We start from the raw sequence: 19,280 nt of genomic DNA on the forward strand, positions 1-19,280 counted from the left end.
TGAGAGTCACTAGCTAGTGAGTCACTATGTATTGCAGGGACTTTAAAAAGGTCCTCAGCTTGACAGAATGTCACTTATTTTGTTTGTGAATTCATAGTTCCATATCACTCTCTGTCCCCTTTCCTCTCAACTGAATTGTGGGCAGAGTATAAATGAAAACAAATCCTGAGACTTGGGATGTGGGAGATGGTCAGGGTACAAAAGCATTTGGGCTAGTGCTTTTGTCTTACATATTTCTGAAAATTGTAAATTTCTCAAAGTAAAAAGTAGCCCTCTGCTTAAAACATGATGGTCCTTTTACTTTGGTCTGTATTGTCCAACTGGAAGCAGTTTGTCAGATGCCACCCAAAGTGTAGCCAGCTCTGCAATGTTGCTGTGAATGAGAGAGAATAAATTTGAGTAGATGGGCCTGGGTCAATAGTAAGCAGCAGTTTGGCTGTTCACAGCAATAACGTAAATACGGGAGTTGTTGCCTCAAGCTGCCCTAGTGGGCCAGGGAAGTACGCGGAGCAGACTTGGCAGAGAGCCCAGTCAGTAAAACAACATCCAAGTCCTTGCATTTGTCCAGGCATGCCATGTGGGTTCGAATGACAGTGGAATTCAAGATGAGTGAAATGATCAGTAAGGCTAAGTAAAACTGCAAGGCAGGAGCAAGCTTATTAAGAAGGCAGCGTTCTCTTCTACCTTTAGTACACCCATCTGTGAGTGTTCCTGTGAAATACTGGCAAAAGAGAACATTAAAAAAATCATAGAACTGTTCAAAGTTATTCAGGGAAGATGATTTTGAATCTGAAGCACTGCAGGTCTGGTGGAAGGAGAGAAGAATTAACTCTCTGGGGATCTGACTACAAACCCATGACCTTTCAGCAGTAAAGTCATGAAAATAGAATTCTGTGTGTGGTTTGATTTGGTGTTCTGTGGTGATTTTGGTGGGTTTTTTTAAAGCAGAAACAAAAACTTCATTTGAGGTTGCATGAAGGATGTTTTAGGTAAAAACATGAGCAAGAACTTAGAGCTAATTTATTAATTCCAGAAATGTAGTATCATATTATTACTACTTAGATTATTAGGAATTGCATGCTTTAAAATGGTCTCTCAGGCTGCACTTTGAAGATTGGTCATCACTTCTAAAAGTGAGAAATATTTTTAATATAGAAAAAATTATTGAATGGAGCTGATATTTCTGGTGTTTTCTGTTTTTTTTTAACAGGTTGATGGAGAGGGTTAATGAGAATCTTCATGTTTTAGTGGCTGCTAACATTGCTTTTTTGGGAACAAATGCTGTGAGAAATGTTTTTTAAATCCCATATATTAATGTTTTTAATGGTTTTAGAAGAAATGGGAGGATGACTTAGACATACTTTCAGAGAAGCAGTATTTGCTCTGTGCTAGAGAGAGAATGAAATTGTGACTGATTGTAGTTGGGCCAGGGCAGAAGCTGTCACCTTTTAACTAAAGTTGTTTTACAGAGTAGCCCTCTGTATCTTCGTAGCCAGAATGAAAGTGTGACAGAATGACAAACTGCTAATCCAGTCATGTTGCATTTATTAACTGTTAGTGACAATGATTCATTGCTTTGATGACTGCATAATGACCTGCGATAATATCTGCAGTGATGTATAGCTGCTCATGTGTATCTTTAGATGTTTTCTAGAAGCTTGGGGAAGTTCTTGACTTCCCCAAGTCAAGGACGCAAAGGAGATGAGATTCAGTAACTGATTACAAAAGGCTTTAATAGTGTCATTTGGGATAACTGTATTCAAACAACAAGGCCATAAGGAAATGCATTATTTAATCCAAAGAACTACTAAGAAAATCTGTCAACATTTGGTATTTTGCACAGCTTCTTTAACTGACCTAAGTCCCTGTATTTCATCAGTGCAATTTGTCGTGTTTAGTATTTTGACAGCAAATGCTGCTGTCCTTCAAATTGCCAAGCTTTTTGTGTTGAGGGCAGGAGTTAGGCTGATGTACAATATGTGGTGATACTTCCACTCCTGCTGGAATAAACACAAGCCATTTAGGACTCTGGGAAGAGATGCAAAGTTACACATGGCACAGTCATGAGGCATGCTAATATCATCATCTCTTTATTTTGGGGTGTCATTCTGAACCTTGCTAAGAAAAATGGTATTTGTGCTCAGCTTCAGCCCCTTCTTTTTCATTTGGCTGATTTGGGTTTCTGCCTTTTACTGTATCAATCTAGCAAAGTGAATTCAAGGTGTTTGTGATTCTACATTCATGTGAGCAGATGGGAAAACAAGGCAGTTTCAGATTGTCATTCTGGCTGATTACAGTTCTTTGATGTACACAGCCTTTGAGTTTAATGCACTGAAGTCCACTGCATTATAAAATATTGGTGAAAAGCTGTAAAAATTGACAGTTTGAAATACTGAGTTAACTATGTGGTAGGAGTGCCTGCTGTGGAATGGTCTGCCCTCTGTCATGCAGGCCAGTGGCAGCAGTACAGTGTAATTTGGCCGAGGTGTGAAGAGTTCCCAAACGAGTTTGTTCAGATATTATTGATACCAGTTCTCAATCTCTGTGTCATGCTCTGTTTGATAATCAGAAAGGAAATGCCCCCATTTCAGTCTCCCCTCCACTGTGTAACTGCTCCCCGCTCAGACATCTTGCCTTGGCTTACTGTTCTTCTTTTCTCCCAGTTTGCACAAAGACCCTGCTCTGTGTCACCGTACTCTCCTGTAAACTAAAATACACGTTTTCTTGCACACTCCTGTCTGTTTTCTTTGATACAGCCCTACTTAACACCTTCTGATTTTGCAAGTTTGGTTTCTGCTCAGTGCTTGCTTCAGGACTGGAGCAGTGAACTGGCAGTGTCTCTCTATAGAGCAGCAGGTTGCTGTGAGCAAGGTCGTGTTAGAAGTCAGTTGGTGGTAAAGGCATCCATGTAGGAGTTAGGTGAATTAGGTGAGGATTTCAGTTCATTCTGTTTGAATAACTGGAGAGCCTTTTCATGGAGCCTATTGGTTTTGCCCTTATAAAGGAAGAGTTGTGCTTGGTGAATTGGCCCATATTAGCAAGAATCTAGGCAAACCTGGCCTGCTGGCAATTAAAACACATGATTAATTCCCTTGTTCCCTTCCCTAGATATTTGCCTAATCTTCTCACTTACCTTTATGCTCAGTCTACTTCCAGTGGGTCAGGCACAGCACACCAGTTTGGGAGTGATCAGGCTTCTCTCAGGTCTCATGTCTTACACATCTGAAATGCTCTGGGTTTGCAGGGCTGCAGTCCTTTTTCAGACTCTAACACCTGATCATGTAGAATAAGGTAGTTCGTCTTCAGAACAGCAGTGTCAGATGGCTGCTCATACTGTGTGATAGTACCTGCTGTGCCCATGTACTGTGCTATTTCCAAAAGGCTGTACACTAATATCTCTGAACTACTGGGTCGTGCTAAGATTACCTTTGATCTGACAGTGAATGACAAATGAGGCTTCATCAAACTGGAGGGCAGCAGCTTCTGTTTTGTCTACAAGGTTATTATGCAGTGAAATACCGTGTCTTCTTGAATGATATAGCCACAGATTAAAAATAGAGGAGCCCACAGAACTTGGAGGCTTCTAAAGCAAGAAGCAGGGGTTTTTTTAGCCTATTATGAGTATTAATGAATAATCCTTAAATACTCAACCAAAGGCTTTATAAAGTTATAATTTAGAGATATGCTTCATATCAACCAGAGATAGCAGGAGAGCTGGAGAGGGCACAGGTATAAACACTGCTTAGTGCTTCCGGTTGTTATTTTCTGTTTTGTAACTGAACTTAGAATGACTAATTCTTGTTGAATCTTATAGTTACAAGTTGAATTCTTTACCTGCCTTGTACATAACCTTTTAGCAATGTATCTCAAAGCTGTTCTTTCCCTATTTGAAATTTAATTTCATTACGTCATTGTGAAGCTGGATGTACACTAAGACAACAGTTCTAGTTTAAATGCGTACCAGACTGTGGCCTAAAGGTTCATTTAGTTGCATGTTACATTTTTATTTGATAGTGAACACCTGCAGTTCCTGTCCTGGTTGCTTGTTTCCTTCATGTCCTGAAGCTTGCCATGCTGTCAGTTTGTATATACAGGTGTTAGTCACTGTAAATATGATTGCCAAAATCATCTGTGTTAAAAGAACGTCTCTTCTCAGTTCCCCTCCCCCTTTGTGTGTGAAGGTGTGTGGGAGGGTGGTTGTTGCTCAAAAAACCTTAGTGTAGCTACACCCCAAGAGCCAGTATGTTCTTATTTTAGTCAGTGTCAGTTGTAAACATTTGATAGGCTGGATTATTCTCTTGTTTAAACTGCTTAAACTACTGCAGCTTCTTTATTCTTCTGTATTCCTACAAAGGATAATGAATTTTTATCCAGACTAGAATTTGGAAAAGACTCCTTGATGAGCTCCCACTGTTGAGAAGGTTCTTTTTCTTCTACGTTTCCAGTATACTTGCTTAACAAAAGAAAATGAGTGAAATTGTGATTGGCACAAGAGAACAGCTTCTGGCATACATGATTGACAAAAGTGAAATTAATTTTTATCCTTTTTTGTGTAATCTGACATGACAAAACAGAACACAAAACCATCGAAGAGAGTGAATTGCTTCATAAAAAGAGAGTTGTAAATCTCTGTAAATTTCTGAAAACTTAAACTTGCAGTACTGCTTCATGTACTGCTAACTTTGGTCTAGAAGGATGTTTCTCCCTACATCAACCTGCTACCTTATTTTTTTCACAATTTATTCTTTTTCAGTACCATATTTGGCTTGCTAGTCAGTTGTACTCCTTATAAACTAATACATTGCTATGTTTCAGTTTGGGCTTGTGGGATTTTTTAAGCTGATGTTTAAGCTTGTAGGAAGTATTTCTGGAGAACTGATAGCTTGTAATGGAAAACTGGAATTAAATATCCAATTATAGAGCTTTAGTGCAATAGTATACCAAGAAGAACTCTCATCAATTGTGTTTTTAAGTACACAAAAGAAAAACTATTGATTATTGACTATTTTGTGTTCCCTGTGAAGATTAAGACACCTCTTTTATCCCAAGAAATACATAAACTTGTGCAAACCTGCCGAGTAATGAAAAAGAAAAACAGCCACATATGCTTTTTGTCCCTTTTTGCAAATATTTTTGTAACTATTGTGTTCAGAAACAGATAATGGTAACTGTCGTGACAGAAGTGGAAAACAGAAGAGTTGGTCATTCTTTTTAAAGCTTGTAAGTGAGACAGACTTGCCTGAGAACACACATGATGTCTGTGTCAATGTTCAGGTCTTTCCTCATGCTATTTAAAGGACGTGATTGCTGATCCTGTTTTCACAGTAGTAGTTTTATAAGACCTAGGTCAAGTTGCACTTTCTTCGTACCTTATGGCAACTCCTATTGTCTGAAAATGTTTGTTTATGGGCTTGTAAACTTAGAATAATAAAACAGTTTGGGTAATTCTGGCACAGGGCTTGTGTTCAGACATTTGATAGTAATTGACCTTCCTTCTCTGGAGAAATCCGGCTGAGTGCACAGCTGCACATGTGCATGTGCCAGTACATCACCAGGGAGTGAACAACTGGTGGGCAAGCATTGCTAGTCCTAAATGTACACTCTGATACAGCAAGTAGCAGGCAAAATGTACTTTAGAAGCAGTTGTTCTGGATATTATTTAATTATATACCCCAGTTAGACAGCTTATGTTGAAGTGTAGTTAGCAGCTTAGTAAGGGATGAGCCAGCATTGTTTTAGTGCTGAACAGGAGCTTCTGTACACGAGGCTGTTTCCAGACAGTAGCAAATGTACATTCAAAATGATCAACCTTCTGGTTCTCATTGACAGTGGGTGACACAGACGCCTGATGTAAGATTGCAATGAAAGTCTGCAGCTTTATTTAGCTTATACACTGTGAATGTAGAGCATCTGCTCATTTTTGTGATCCCTCAGTAGTGACCCTGATCTCAGCAGGGTGGGGAGGAAGACTGCAGTAAATTTCTAAAGACTCATGGCTTCTCTGTGTTTCTCAGTGGTAAAAGTCTTAGTAAGTAAAAACAAATCTGAGTTTCTTTCTATGCCATTTGTCCAGAAGGTCTGCTTTGATTGTGAAAGAAAATGTGTTTGACGTGGTTTGTTCTTAGGAAACAGTGACTTGATTTGTTTCTTTGTCTCCTTTAAAATGCTTACTGGAACAAATAAACTATTAATACTATTTCTAAAACTGAAGTTGAACTTATTGGCCCATAATCCTTCATTATTTTTTAACCTTTTATTGAGTTCAGTTTTCTTTACTCTGTATTGCTGTTATCTTTATCAGCAGTTTATTCTGTTGTCCTTACTAAAGCAAAAGCATTTAGCATGCCTGCCTTTTCAGCGATATGAAGGGATTTGAAGTGAAAGGCACTACTTCTCTTGGTCTGTGTATTTTGCTGTGTCTGTCTTGTCATCTTGCCTCCATGTGCCTGTGGTAGTTTTTGTGCTCTACCTTTATAGGCTGCCCTAGTTTCTGTGTCTTGAGTGCTTTCATATATTTTATGGTCAGTGAAGGCCTCATGACTTGGCCAACTTCTTTATTGTCTTTCCTCCCCCAATAGGATTGTTTGGATATAATAGCTCTCCTATGAAGTAACCAGATTTCCATAACTCCTTTTTTTTCCTTGGGCTTCTCCATAACTCTTTTCCTTACACTTGCCTATTGTGAGACTTCCCTTTGTTTACCCTCTGCTTCTTGAAGCCCTGTGTTGAATTTGTTTTGTGTATTCTAACTGCTTTCTCTTTTAAGGGTTATCAACAAGGTTTTTTTCATTCTTTCTTTTCCTCCCCACCCCCAGTTGTATGCTTGTGTTTGTTTGTTACTAGTTCTTTAAGATAGGTTAGAGGGCTCTTTCAGATTGGATTCTCTGCAGTCTTTATTAGGACAAAAATAATTTCTGGTAAATTATCTAGGAGAATCAATGACATGATTTGTAAAGGTCTTAGTGTTGTCCTTTTTTGTGAGCAGCTAACAGGTTATTTAAACACATGAACTGTGAGGGGGAGGATTTGTGTTCACAGCCTGAAATAAATCTACATGTTTATCAATTGAGTCTGAAAATTATGTGGGCAATTTAGACTTCAAACCATGTTGTTGTTCATGGTGTTAAGCGTGCTTTTGGGATTGGATATTCATTACGTTTCTAGCTTCCTGTTTTGTCTGTGCAGCTGGGGAGGGGTAACGGCCAGCACAGCCAAACTCAGGAGAGGGTTTGTCAGGACAGGGACCACAGAAGCCTGAGTCAGAAAAGTTCTGTCTGTCTCCTGTCTGCTCCATCTCTTCCCCTGTTCTTCCCAGATGATGTTGGTAATTCTGTGCTGGTCTGATGTCTCCACCTCAGCATTGTGAAAATTAAATTCTGAATGTACATCTGCTTGTTGTAAATCCCTGTGACCCTGAAAGTAGAGAAATTGTCTTAAATATTTTAAGATTTCTTGATTATTGGTGCAAGAGGAATAAGGCTCTTTGCAATGGTGAGAGGTTTAGTGGAAACAATGTGCTGCTATTGTTCCTAAAACCATTAATGACAGTAAATGGTTATACACAGGGCCTGAAGACTTCCAACTGCTGTTTTTCTAAAACATTATTATTATTTAAAAAGTTCTGTGGCTGTAACTGTTTTATTTCTAAGTTTTGATAAGGTAGATAATGGCCTTTATTAGGATTGCCTTTTTCTTCCCTAGATCTATGCTCTTATTAATACTAAGTTAGGAAACATATCTGTGATCTTGCACATTAATACATCAATAAATGTGGAAAACCTAGAACCAATTACTGCCTGCATTTCATGTTTTGTGATGGAAAACAGCAAAAAGAAAGACTCTCAATTAATGCTTTTAAAAAATGCTTGTTACCCTAGTGAATAGACAGAGAAATGCAGTTTTGGTAGTGCTCAACATAGTGAGCTTGAGTTAATTGTGTGTGATACATGCAGTAATCTTTCCTGAGAACCCTGATCCTTTCAGTGTGTGCATATTTAGAAATCAACCTATGCTGATTTTCTGTGCTCTTAACACATATAGTAGTAGTTAATGATATGTAATATGGATAATTGTCATACATAACCATAGTACATATAAAATCATGGAGTGTTTATAATATTACTAAGTTCTCCTTAAATGCAACGTATGCCTCTTTAACAAATTTCTTAGGGAGTTGTTTCCTGCTCATGAACCTTCAGCCTTTTCTTTTTTGGTTTTTTTTGTGAAGTCTGAGGAATGTAGTCCATTCCTTGGTAACAATGTACTTTCTCTTAATTTGAAAATGCTTCCCTGTCTCTGAGGAGCTGATGTTTTGTTTCTGTTTTAGTTAATTTTAAGCTGATTGCTATTAGTGAAACTGGTAATAGTCTGACTTCATTAACGAACTAATTTTTTTTGTCATGGAAAGGTCTAAAATACATAACTTCCATTTTGGATATTTTAACTGATTGTGAAAGAGAATACATTTATTTTAAAACAAATATTATTCGTCTGCTGGTACTCAGGATAAAAAGAATTTTTAAAGAAGAGCTAATACCTAGAGATGCAATTTATGTCGTCTAGCCTGGATTTGTGGAAAATAAAAGAGTGAAGACCCTATTTACAAGTGAAAAGAAACAAGAGTGGAATCACAGTACCTACAAAATATGAAAAAAAAAAGTGTTTTCTACTTTTGTTTCAGACAAATGTCTCCTATTGGAAGTTAATTTAATATTGAGAAATGGGGCAAGAAAATCTGCTTCAGTTCTGTGAGACAAAGTTGCTGATTTTGTTAACGGGACTTGTACTCCTTCTCAATTGCTTGTTTTTCTTTGGAATATTTCCTGTGTTTTGGATAAGTTAGTGAGGTCTGAGAATATTTTCTTTTGCTTTATTTTGCTGAACAACCTGTGCTCAAACTTCATGCAACAGCACTGAAAAATGCTATTTAGCATAGGCACTTGAGAGTTTTCTTACTTACAAAAAATATATCTTAGGAATACAATTCTTCATAGTATCTCTAATAATGTTCCTTGTTAGGCCTCCTTTGGTTGAATGTTTTTAGTAGTTCATAATCTTCATTCAAGCTTGAGTCACTGTAAGACGCTTTCTGTTGTTAAAGTAGATCAATATTATGGATGTGATGTTCTGGTGCTTGTTAGTATTGACAGGACTTGCAGAAAGTACTTTCATCCTATTTATGTCAAAAAGATAAACTTTTAATGATTTTTGATTAAAAATGCTTAATTAAAAGTGGGATACAGTTATGAAAGATGAAGTTTGAATTGAGAGTTCAAGCTTAGAGCCTTTCAGGATTTTAACCCATTTTTCTGTTTGCATTATAATTTCTTTATGAAAATGTGTATAAAATGTGAAATCTGACTGAAAACAGGATATATGATAGAAAATCATACTGTAGTCATATTTAGTTAGGGGAAAACTTAAAATTAAGAATTAGCTTTATTCTGTATAACTAGTGTGATGGGAAATGTCTAGGATGTTGACAACAGACCATATCTGGGAAGCAAAGGATTTTGTTTATGGCATTTATCCATGTATTGCATTCTGACTCACTACTTTTTTTATCTTTTTTAATTTCATTTTCAGATCTTGAGTCAGATGACTGTGCATCCATATACATCTTTAATGTAGAGCAGCCATCATCCTCTGTCAATCAGCCAATTTGTATTCCTCGCCATGGGCTGCAGTCTCACTCCTCTCCTACAAGGTTTCAGAGTCACAAGAACTATGAAGGCACTTGCGAGGTACCAGAATCCAAGTACAGTCCACTAGGTGGACCCAAACCCTTCGAGTGCCCCAGCATTCAAATCACATCGATTTCACCCAACTGTCACCAGGGGATTGAGGCCAATGAAGATGAATTACACACAAATGGCACAGAAAATGAGTATATGGAAAGGCCTTCACGGGACCATCTCTATCTTCCTCTTGAGCCATCGTATAGGGAATCATCCCTCAGTCCGAGCCCTGCCAGCAGCATTTCGTCCAGGAGTTGGTTTTCAGATGCTTCCTCTTGTGAATCCATTTCCCATGTTTATGATGATGTAGACTCAGAGCTAAATGAAGCAGCTGCTCGATTTACCCTTGGCTCTCCTTTGGCATCACCTGGTGGTTCTCCGAGAGGTCCCAGTGATGAATCGTGGCAGCAGCCTTATGGGTTTGGGCATGCCTTGTCACCCAGACAGTCTCCCTGTCATTCTCCTAGAACTAGTATTACAGATGAAAATTGGCTGAGCCCTAGACCAACATCAAGGCCCTCATCAAGACCTACGTCCCCGTGTGGGAAACGCCGACACTCCAGTGCTGAGATTTGCTATGCTGGTTCTCTCTCTCCTCACCACTCTCCAACTCCATCACCTGGCCATTCTCCCAGAGGAAGCATAACAGAAGACACGTGGCTAAACACTTCCATTCATAATGTACAAGGCCTTAACTCTGGGCTTTCACCATTTCAGTGTTGTACAGAGACTGATATTCCTCTAAAAACCAGAAAGACCTCAGAGGATCAGACTGCCACTTTATCTGGAAAAATAGATATCTGTCCTGAAGAGCAAGGTAACTTGTCATCATCCCTTGAAACTGCAGTGGATGATTGCTCTGGATCTCAGCACACCTTGAAAAAAGACGTGCCCGGAGACCAATTTCTTTCTGTTCCTTCGCACTTTACTTGGAACAAGCCGAAGCCTGGTCACACTCCTATATTCCGGTGAGTGATTAGAAAGTGACTCCTTCCTGGCTTTCCCTTCCTGTGCATCTTCAGCAGACATATAAATGCCCTTGTATTTCAGTGATGCATTAAGACTTTTTAAAGAAAACTTGTTGAAGGCAGATTGATGCTATAATTAGGAAAAAACAAATTGAGATACCGAATACCCTTAGTCTTTAAAAGTACAGTAGGTGCATTGTAAATAGGATTAGTTTTATTTAAGTAAAGTTTGTGTGTATGCACAGAGCCCAGCTGAATTAAATGTCTGTGGGTTTTGTACATGCTTTGCAGTTCCATCTAATCTGAGCACTTGACATTTTAATATAGCTAGGGAAACCTGACTTACGTGATTTTATAAACCTGGGAGATCACAAAAAAGGTAGGGAGTTTATTTGCTTCTGTGTCAATTTACTTCTTTGGGATCATAAATTCTAGAAACAGAATAAAGAAAAAATTTTATGCCATGCTGAAAGTCATCCAGAAAGAATGAACGTCTGGGCTGTAGTTCCAAGGTGTTTTCACCATCCACGATAGAATTAAATAGGTCTTTTCCTTTTGCAGTCCTGTCACGTACTAGCAGGATGATTTGTGGAGACTCAAGAGGGAGCTGGTTTAATTGAGAGAAAAAGTCCCCCCCCACTTTCTACTTTTTAGGTGGATCAATTCTGTGATCTTTCAAGTTATAGAGCTTGTATAAATTCTTGAAAAGTTGTCATCCAGCTTGACTTGTTAATAGCTGAATCCATTTAAACAATACTTATTCTGCCATTTGGTTATTTTTTGCCTAATTTTATAACCATATGTTTTAATTTCTCTCCACAGAATTGTACTGATTTTAGTAAATAGAAGTGATTTTTTTCTTCTCCTTTATGTTCTTCCACATAACTGTTAATGGATTTTGTTTACTGTAAAATTTGACAGTAAAGATGCAAAGCTGCTGGCTGAAAAAATCTGTTCTACCAGGTCTGAAATGACTGTGTTAACAGATAAGTTAACTGTCCTCAAGTCTGGGGTTTTTTTAAAATTCCATTGCCATCTGTTAGTAATAGATGTTCAATCTGTTTCTAGAATCTTTTCATTTGAAGTAAAAGAATGACGACTGTTTTAACTTATTTATGTATTTTGGAATTGTATTATATTTGTGTAGGATACTAAGCAGTCCTAAGTTGGCATTTTTGTTAGCTTGTATGCTAACATTGTTCATAAAAGGTGAGCAACATTGTAGGGTTAGATGTCATGAACATCCAGGCATGGGCTGTGGATCTATGGTTCTGTGGGATCAGCCAAGTGGTTTGAAACATGGAGAGCTCATACCTGTTTCCTCTTGTAGTGCAGGGAACTGAGTACAACTGAATGAAAAGAAGTTTTAGTGTTTTCATTAAAAAGTAAACATATTTTTTCAAATGTCAGACTTTATTTAGAAGCAGGAACTGAAGAATTTCTGTAAATATAAGATGGGCAAACACAGAAGACAATGAAGACTACACCTATACACAAGGAAGCCACACAAACCTATTAAGCTGGGTGCATTTGCTGCCAAAAATGTCGGCTGACTATTGAATTGGTGGAAATGGTGCACTGGCAGCTGTATCCTCGTTGAAATGTTGAATTACTTAGCAGCTGTAGCCTGTTCCACAGGGGCTATGGCAGTATGCATCTTCAGTAGGTAAAACCTTCCATTCTGTCATGTAGTATTTTGTAATTTTGATTCTTATAAACCTAAGTTAACCTTTACATTTTGTAAATAAAAATGAAATGCAAGAAGATCCTCTGTTTCTAAGTAGTTGATGATGGTGACCAAAGGTGAGCATGTTAGTTATCATAAAGAATTATGTAATTGCTATTTATGTATTTATTCCATAATGTATGTACAATTGTATTAATTGTAGTATAAATTACAAGATAGAGTAAAAATAGTGTACTTTTTAATGTCTTGATTGTGTTGTCAAGCACAAAGTAGTGCATGAAGTAAACAGCATTATTGATTCCAAGCAGATAAAATAAATACACACCCAGCTGCAATAACTGACCCCTAGGAGAAGGGGAGTGATTTGCCTTACATGTTCTCTGCTGTGAAATGTGTAGGTAGCACCTTCTGCTCTGAGTGCTCTCTAAAGTTTTGTAAATCTGTTATCTACTTTATCTGTCAGGCCTTACCATGTTTTCCTTCATTCTTCTGTTTTCACTAAGTGTGCAATGCTTAAGAAAATCTAAAAATGTGTGGGATGCTTTTGAACATTAGTCATATTTCACATGCCATCCAAACTGGTTTGTTTGATGACAGCTTGTTATTTGGTCACAGAAAGTCATAATCTGCATATGAAAAATGTCTGTGTATTATGTGCCCCAAGTCCCATTTCTGCTCCTTGTCAAAGAGAAGTGTAGGCAAGGGCTTGGGCAGGACCACTGCAGCAATTCCTTCCAATTGAAAGAACTGGGCAGCAGCTTCTGTACAGGGAATAGTGGAGGTGTCTGCTGAGGATGTCACTCACCAGGTATGATGGCAGACTCAGATGGTCATTTTACAGAATATTCAGCAACTAACTTGGTAATTTTATTTATTACATGGCTACTCTTGTTGCTGTTTAAGATACCTCTTTCTTTCACCCCCAAGCTCTTCACAGGGTGATGGGTAAGGCATGGTTTTATCTGTGTCTCATGTTTTCCTTCCCCTCCACTTAAAACAACCCTTTCTTCTTGGGATCTCAATGCAGTGATAGTAGATCCAACCTTCCCACTAGCATTTTACTCCAACATTCCACAAATGTGCTGATTTTATCACTTTTTTTCATACTTGTTGTTAGAGTTTGAGTTGTAAGAGTGCCAGAAAGTGCAAAAAAATTAAAGTCTGTTTTACAGTGCTTATTTTACTTGAACAAGGGGAATAAAAAGAGTCTAGAGATCACCTAGAAATCTCTACTGAGCAGGTGTTAGAATACAATATCTTTGGTGAGGACTTCACTCTGCAAGTACAATTCCTAAGAGATAAGGAGCATTGCTAGTGCTGACCTTGGTTATGGTATTGTGGAGTTAAGGACCATCACAGACATGGCCAGCCCTGGTGCAGGTAACATGGGGCTATTTCTTAGAAAAGTGCTCTCTGATGATGCAATTGAAAATCATGGCAGCTCTGTTATTTTTGCTTTTAAAAAGTCTTGATTATCTTTTGCTTTAAACTTTCTATTTTAATGTGAATGATTAGTGGAACAGTAGACTTTAGATTTGGTCAAGTAGATCTTGAGAATGTAATTTGTGTCTCAAGCAAACAGGCATTTGCAAGGTAGTAAACTTAATGAGTCATTCATTTTTTTTTTTTTTTCTTTAGCTCCACAATCTTTGATGGCAACAAATGGTGCTTTTGTGTCTGGAAGATAACCAGGCAATATTTATTAATGGTCAAAAATCTGGAAATAAATCCTAGTTTTCTTTACTTCCCTCATGGAATTCATAGAGACTTACACATTGATTGATTAAAAAACTACTACATAAATTGGTGTTTGTCTCCAGACTGTTTTGTCATTAATTTAATCTATGACACTGAGAAGTAATGGGACATCAAATAGTTTCTTTGTTCCAGTGGTAATGAACAAACAGGCTTTGACAGATGTATTTACAGCTGAGGAATCATTTTAATGGTGGACATGTAATGGCAGCTTGAGAGTATTTTACTGCTGAAAACTAGGATGGCTGACAATGTAATTCATTCAGGAAAAAAAATAGTTTACATAAAGGGGTGGGTAGATTAGTAGAAAACTTGAGAAAACTGTTTCTTTTGTTTTAATCCTCCTCTTGGAAGTCTAAAGAATAGAGAGGAACAGTATTATGTCCTATTGGGTCTTCTGTCTTAATTTTAAGAACTGCACTCACATTGAAAGATTTCTGTAGATGAAGTTAGTCTGCCAAGTATTTATCACCTTTTTCTGATAAATAGAAATAACTCCAGCTATTCTACTAGCAAAACTTTAAAATGAAAATGTTTGCAAATTACTGACTTTGAAGATAAGAACCCACTTAAGTGAGACAAGCAAAGGAACTTTGAACCTCTTAGGTTTTTAATAAGCAACGCTATCACTGTAATGTTTACACACCATTAATGAATCCAGGGAAATTCAGTTAGCGTTTAGTTCAGGACCTTAGTGCTGTACCTGTTATTCATCTCTCTGCTTTGCTCTGGGATGATGGAACAGAGATTTCCACATGGCAGTTCACTGTACCAGTACTCTGACATCAGTGTGAACTGTTCTGCTAGGAGCAGAATGGTAGTAAACAGTATTTATAAGTCTATTGATAGGCCACTGTGGCAGCTGGAATGGCCCCAAATTTCTTAACTTCAGAATTTCTCCATCAGGGAGAATATGGCTTTGTTCTAGGCAGTGAAGAGCAGCCACAGCAGTATCTGCAGGAGATCTTGAAAACCATAGTATTGGATCATAGTTATGATTTGATATTCTCAGGGGGTTGCTGTCTTGCAACATTGTCTTGTCACAGAATACACTTTGGGTTCATCTCTGCAAAAACTTGGGATGAGGAAAAAATGTGGAATAGCCAAAATATGGTCAGCCATTTATCTTTTGAAATGTTGGGAGTAGCTTTAAGTGGAAAATTATTTTTGCTGCAACTAAAAATTAATAAAAGTATCTCTCTAGAAGATATGGGAATCTCAATCGGTGAACTTTCACAACTGTCTGGAGATACTGTGGGGTATCTTTGAAAGGTTGTTACTAGAATTTGTGGCTACAAGGAAGTAGGAAGATTTTCATACAGAGTGGCTAAAATGAATTTTTGTATCAGTTGCACCTCTGTTCAGAAACAGTGTTACAAGTAGGAGGTAACTGTTTTTAGCTGAATTATGTTAATGAGTCCCATAGGCTTTGTTCTTCCTTCTGTCCCACACACGCTGCTCTGGGGCCACAGTCAAAGCAACCAAGCAGTCCTGTTTCTGCCCCAAGATTCTTCCCACGGCAGAAGGGCAGAGTCAGCCCATGAGCACACCCTGCCTTTTACAGCTCTGAATGCTCAAGTCCTTATGAACAAGCTTGGCTGTTCTTATACTGAACATCAGTTGTTTCCTCATTAGTCAGTTCTGTTTTGGAGATAATGGTTGCAGAGAAGAAGGTATCTGTTAGATTAATATTGATAAAATCAATGAAGTGATACCTTCAGGTGCTGTTGCTTCTGCTGAGAATGCTGCCAACGGGTTCTTTCTTTAGCTCTGAGTTCCCTTTAATAGCTGCTGTTCTCCAAAGTCTTTAGTCTTGATGTGATATATATGAGTATGAGCTTTCTGTCTGTGTTTTACAGTCTTTGTGCTGTGCCAGATGGCACCGTTAGTTTAACCACATGTCCTTATCTCGATTGCAGCACATCTTCATTGCCACCTCTTGACTGGCCTTTACCAAGCCATTATGGGCAGTGTGAACTGAAAATAGAAGTCCAGCCTAAAACTCATCACAGAGCTCACTATGAAACAGAAGGAAGCAGAGGAGCAGTAAAAGCATCTACTGGAGGACACCCTGTAGTAAAGGTAAGAAGTCTGGCTTTCTTGAATAGAAGGTAATTTTTTAGCTACAGTTACTGGAGCAATGGTGCTTAGAAAATGTGGGGCTCCTTAAGATGCCTTGGTTTATATTTGCCACATCCTTAGGTGAAAGCAGTGTCTCTTCGCTTACCTCAGTATTGCTTAATGGTCTTTATTTTAATTCCAAGCCAGGTTAAGACAAGATTTAATGGCTTGTTTCTAAGTCAAATCAGACAACAGTTACAAAATCTTTATAAAAAAAGGGGAGAAAAATCTGATTACATGAAGGTTGCAGCAGGTTTTGTCTTTTCTTCCAAATCCAGGGTATTTCATGTTCTTTTCCAATAAAGTCAGTGTTTCAGTCTTAAATATTTTCCTACAGTCTATACATTAAAAATGTATTTTATATATTTATCCTCTTCCAGTAGTCGAAAGTAACTCTACTGTTGGAGACCAGATGCAAAGTGCTCATAGGATTCTCAAAATCCATCCCCATTCTTTCTCCTACTCTTACTGTAGTATAAACATGTTATCACTTTTCCTCCTTATAGTTTATTCCTCCTCCTTGGCAAGTGTGTTGTGTCACACTGAAATTTACATCATTACATTTCATCTATATCAATGAAGATATACTAGCAGAGTTTAAGGGTCTTGGATGATCTGCTGTTATTAATTTGTCTAAGTAACCTCTGCTTCCAGGCTCTTCATCTGATGAATTTCTTCAGCCTGACTCCTAATCATGTTCTTTGGGCTACTTTATCACTGTTTCTTCTCTGTTAGCTTACCTTGAACTTTTTCATTACACCTTTTTTCCTCTTCCAGACTTGGCATCATTCCTTTCTCTCCCTTTGAAAAGGGTCGGTTATCTGCATCCCATCTTCTTTTTTGAATGTCTTTTCTTGTTTTTCCATTGAAATTCTTAAGCTGAGCTCTTCATCCAACTTTCAAGTTCCCTGCAAAGTTGCTCAGTGTTTTTCTTCTCATAATGCTGTGGCCTAAGAGCTGCAACTCTCTCCTTTTGTCAGACCTACAGGGTTTCTTAGCACAGTAGAGGCAAAGGTCAGGTGCTTCTTGGGGATGTGTGTGCTGCAAAGTAGAGAAATTTGAGGATGCCTGGACTAGGCTGGGATTGGAAAGCTGGCAAGACATGTTCCTTCACGTGGAGTAATGTGTTGCTTTAGTCAGTGGAGGACAAGTAGACACAACTTCCACATGTCAAGGTGCTCACGGTGGAATTTAACACATCATTAATGAGGACAGAAACCTGAGAGATTTTAGCTGACAAATCTTTCCTGAACTGCTGTGAACCTCATTCAATATTATTTAATTATTTTTCTCTGGGTGCTTATGTCTTGTTCTAATATTTGAATTAAGGGAATTTATGCTGATATTTGCAACATTCGACAAATATGTAGGCTTTCTTTTGCTTACAGAACTAGATGCTTCTAAGCTGCAGTGCTAGATGCTTCTAACTGCAGTAATGCAAATTAGAAGAAACATCTGTAGTGGGTGACTTACACCAACGATTTTAAAAGCTATTTATTTGCATTGAAATTGTGAAATACCTTGCTATATGAGAATACTGTCTTAAAAATGAGGATGGCATTTATGTGTCTGGCAGTCTTATGCTTCAACACATGCATTGTACTATGCCTGTCTAAATTAAAATGAATACAAATGAAAATTAATATTCAACTTTGTAATTTGGTCTCTTCCAGCTGGACTGCAAATTAATTGTTGTGTTTGATAGGAGATAGGAAGCTGTTATGAAACAAAGTATTGTTTTGTATTTACTTTTTACTTACTGCTCGGAAAAACAGCATGGGAAAGGCCAAATTTGGAAAAGGTAATACTTATATCTGTAAGCAGGTGAATATTACGTTCATACAAACTGAAATGTTTTCCAGTACTTCTGGAAGCTTATTCCAGAAATCCACATCACAGCATGCATTACTACTTCCTTAGCTTTAGAGCAGTCACTTCATGTGTGAGACCATTGCAGTAAGTACTCCATATTTTCCTGTGTGAAATAATTGTGTGTTTACCAGTGTCAGAGATGAGAAAGGAGCTGGTAAAGAGAATAGAATTCTTTAATTGGAACAGACCTACAGTGGTTGTCAAGTCCAACTGCCGTATCTTTGGGTGCTTGAAGGCTTCTGTGCTTTTCCTTCTTACACAACTTGTTTTGCTTTTGGGCGTTATTTTATAGAAAGCTGGAGTATTTAATCTCCAAGCTGTGAAGCCTTTGTAGTTCTGAATATGCACTTGATGTATTATTTAAAATAAGGATTTTTAAGATACATTAAAGGCTTGAAGCCATGCACTATTAGTGCATGTCATTAATCTATTACTAATACTGTACCACACCTGTTGCTAGGACACTAAGCTTCTGACAAATTTGGCATCATCTGTTGTGAGTACATTTAATCAGCTTATTTCCAAATAGGAGGAAATTAAATAAGTGGAGCATCATGCTTTACTTTGTATATCTCTTAACTTTAAGAAAACTAATTCTATAATGATGTTCCCTTGTTTTTTGCTTTTTTTAATGCTAAATGTTCTAAGTGGCAGATACCTTTCATTTTTAAGCTCTGCTTTCTTGGAAGTATGTTCCAGCTAATCCTTGTCATCTGGAACAGTTTCTTTTACCTTGGTAGAGAATCTGCATGATAATGCTGACAGTTTTCACAGGGAAGGAATAGATAATATAGCAGAAGGGTTTGGAAGGAGAAAGGTGGCATGTTGAGCTTTTGTCATCCAAATGATGTGGAAATTTTGTAGTGCATTGCCAGGAGACAGCCTCTGAGCACTCCCTAATTTTACCATTCTAATTCATAGGTTAGAGTCTGCAATTCATCCATCTGCCGAGCCTTTTAAACAAGTAGCTGTCACATTTTATCCAACTCTAAATGAACAGTCATCATTGCTTGAATTTCCACCCTTCCCACAGATACAAATAAAATAATGTTTGCACTTAAAATTTGCTAGAATGAGCTTTTACTTCTGTCTGAACTGGTAGGGTTCTTCATGAGACCTCACTTGGATAATGCTTATGAT

The 19,280-nt window shown here is 37.9% G+C and overlaps 1 protein-coding gene across 2 annotated transcripts in view; it reads left to right on the forward strand.

The window, feature by feature from the left end:
- Positions 1-19,280, forward strand: part of NFATC3 (nuclear factor of activated T cells 3) — a 60,859-nt gene that overhangs the window by 6,157 nt on the left and 35,422 nt on the right. For both annotated transcript variants that reach the window (XM_030227501.2, XM_030227500.2), the window contains exons 2-3: positions 9,586-10,705; positions 16,067-16,229. In XM_030227501.2, coding sequence (XP_030083361.1) covers positions 9,586-10,705; positions 16,067-16,229 — 1,283 coding nt within the window. The remainder of the gene's footprint in view (positions 1-9,585; positions 10,706-16,066; positions 16,230-19,280) is intronic.

This window comes from Serinus canaria, chromosome 11, assembly GCF_022539315.1.
Source record: "Serinus canaria isolate serCan28SL12 chromosome 11, serCan2020, whole genome shotgun sequence".
Classification (NCBI taxonomy): Eukaryota; Metazoa; Chordata; class Aves; order Passeriformes; family Fringillidae; genus Serinus; species Serinus canaria.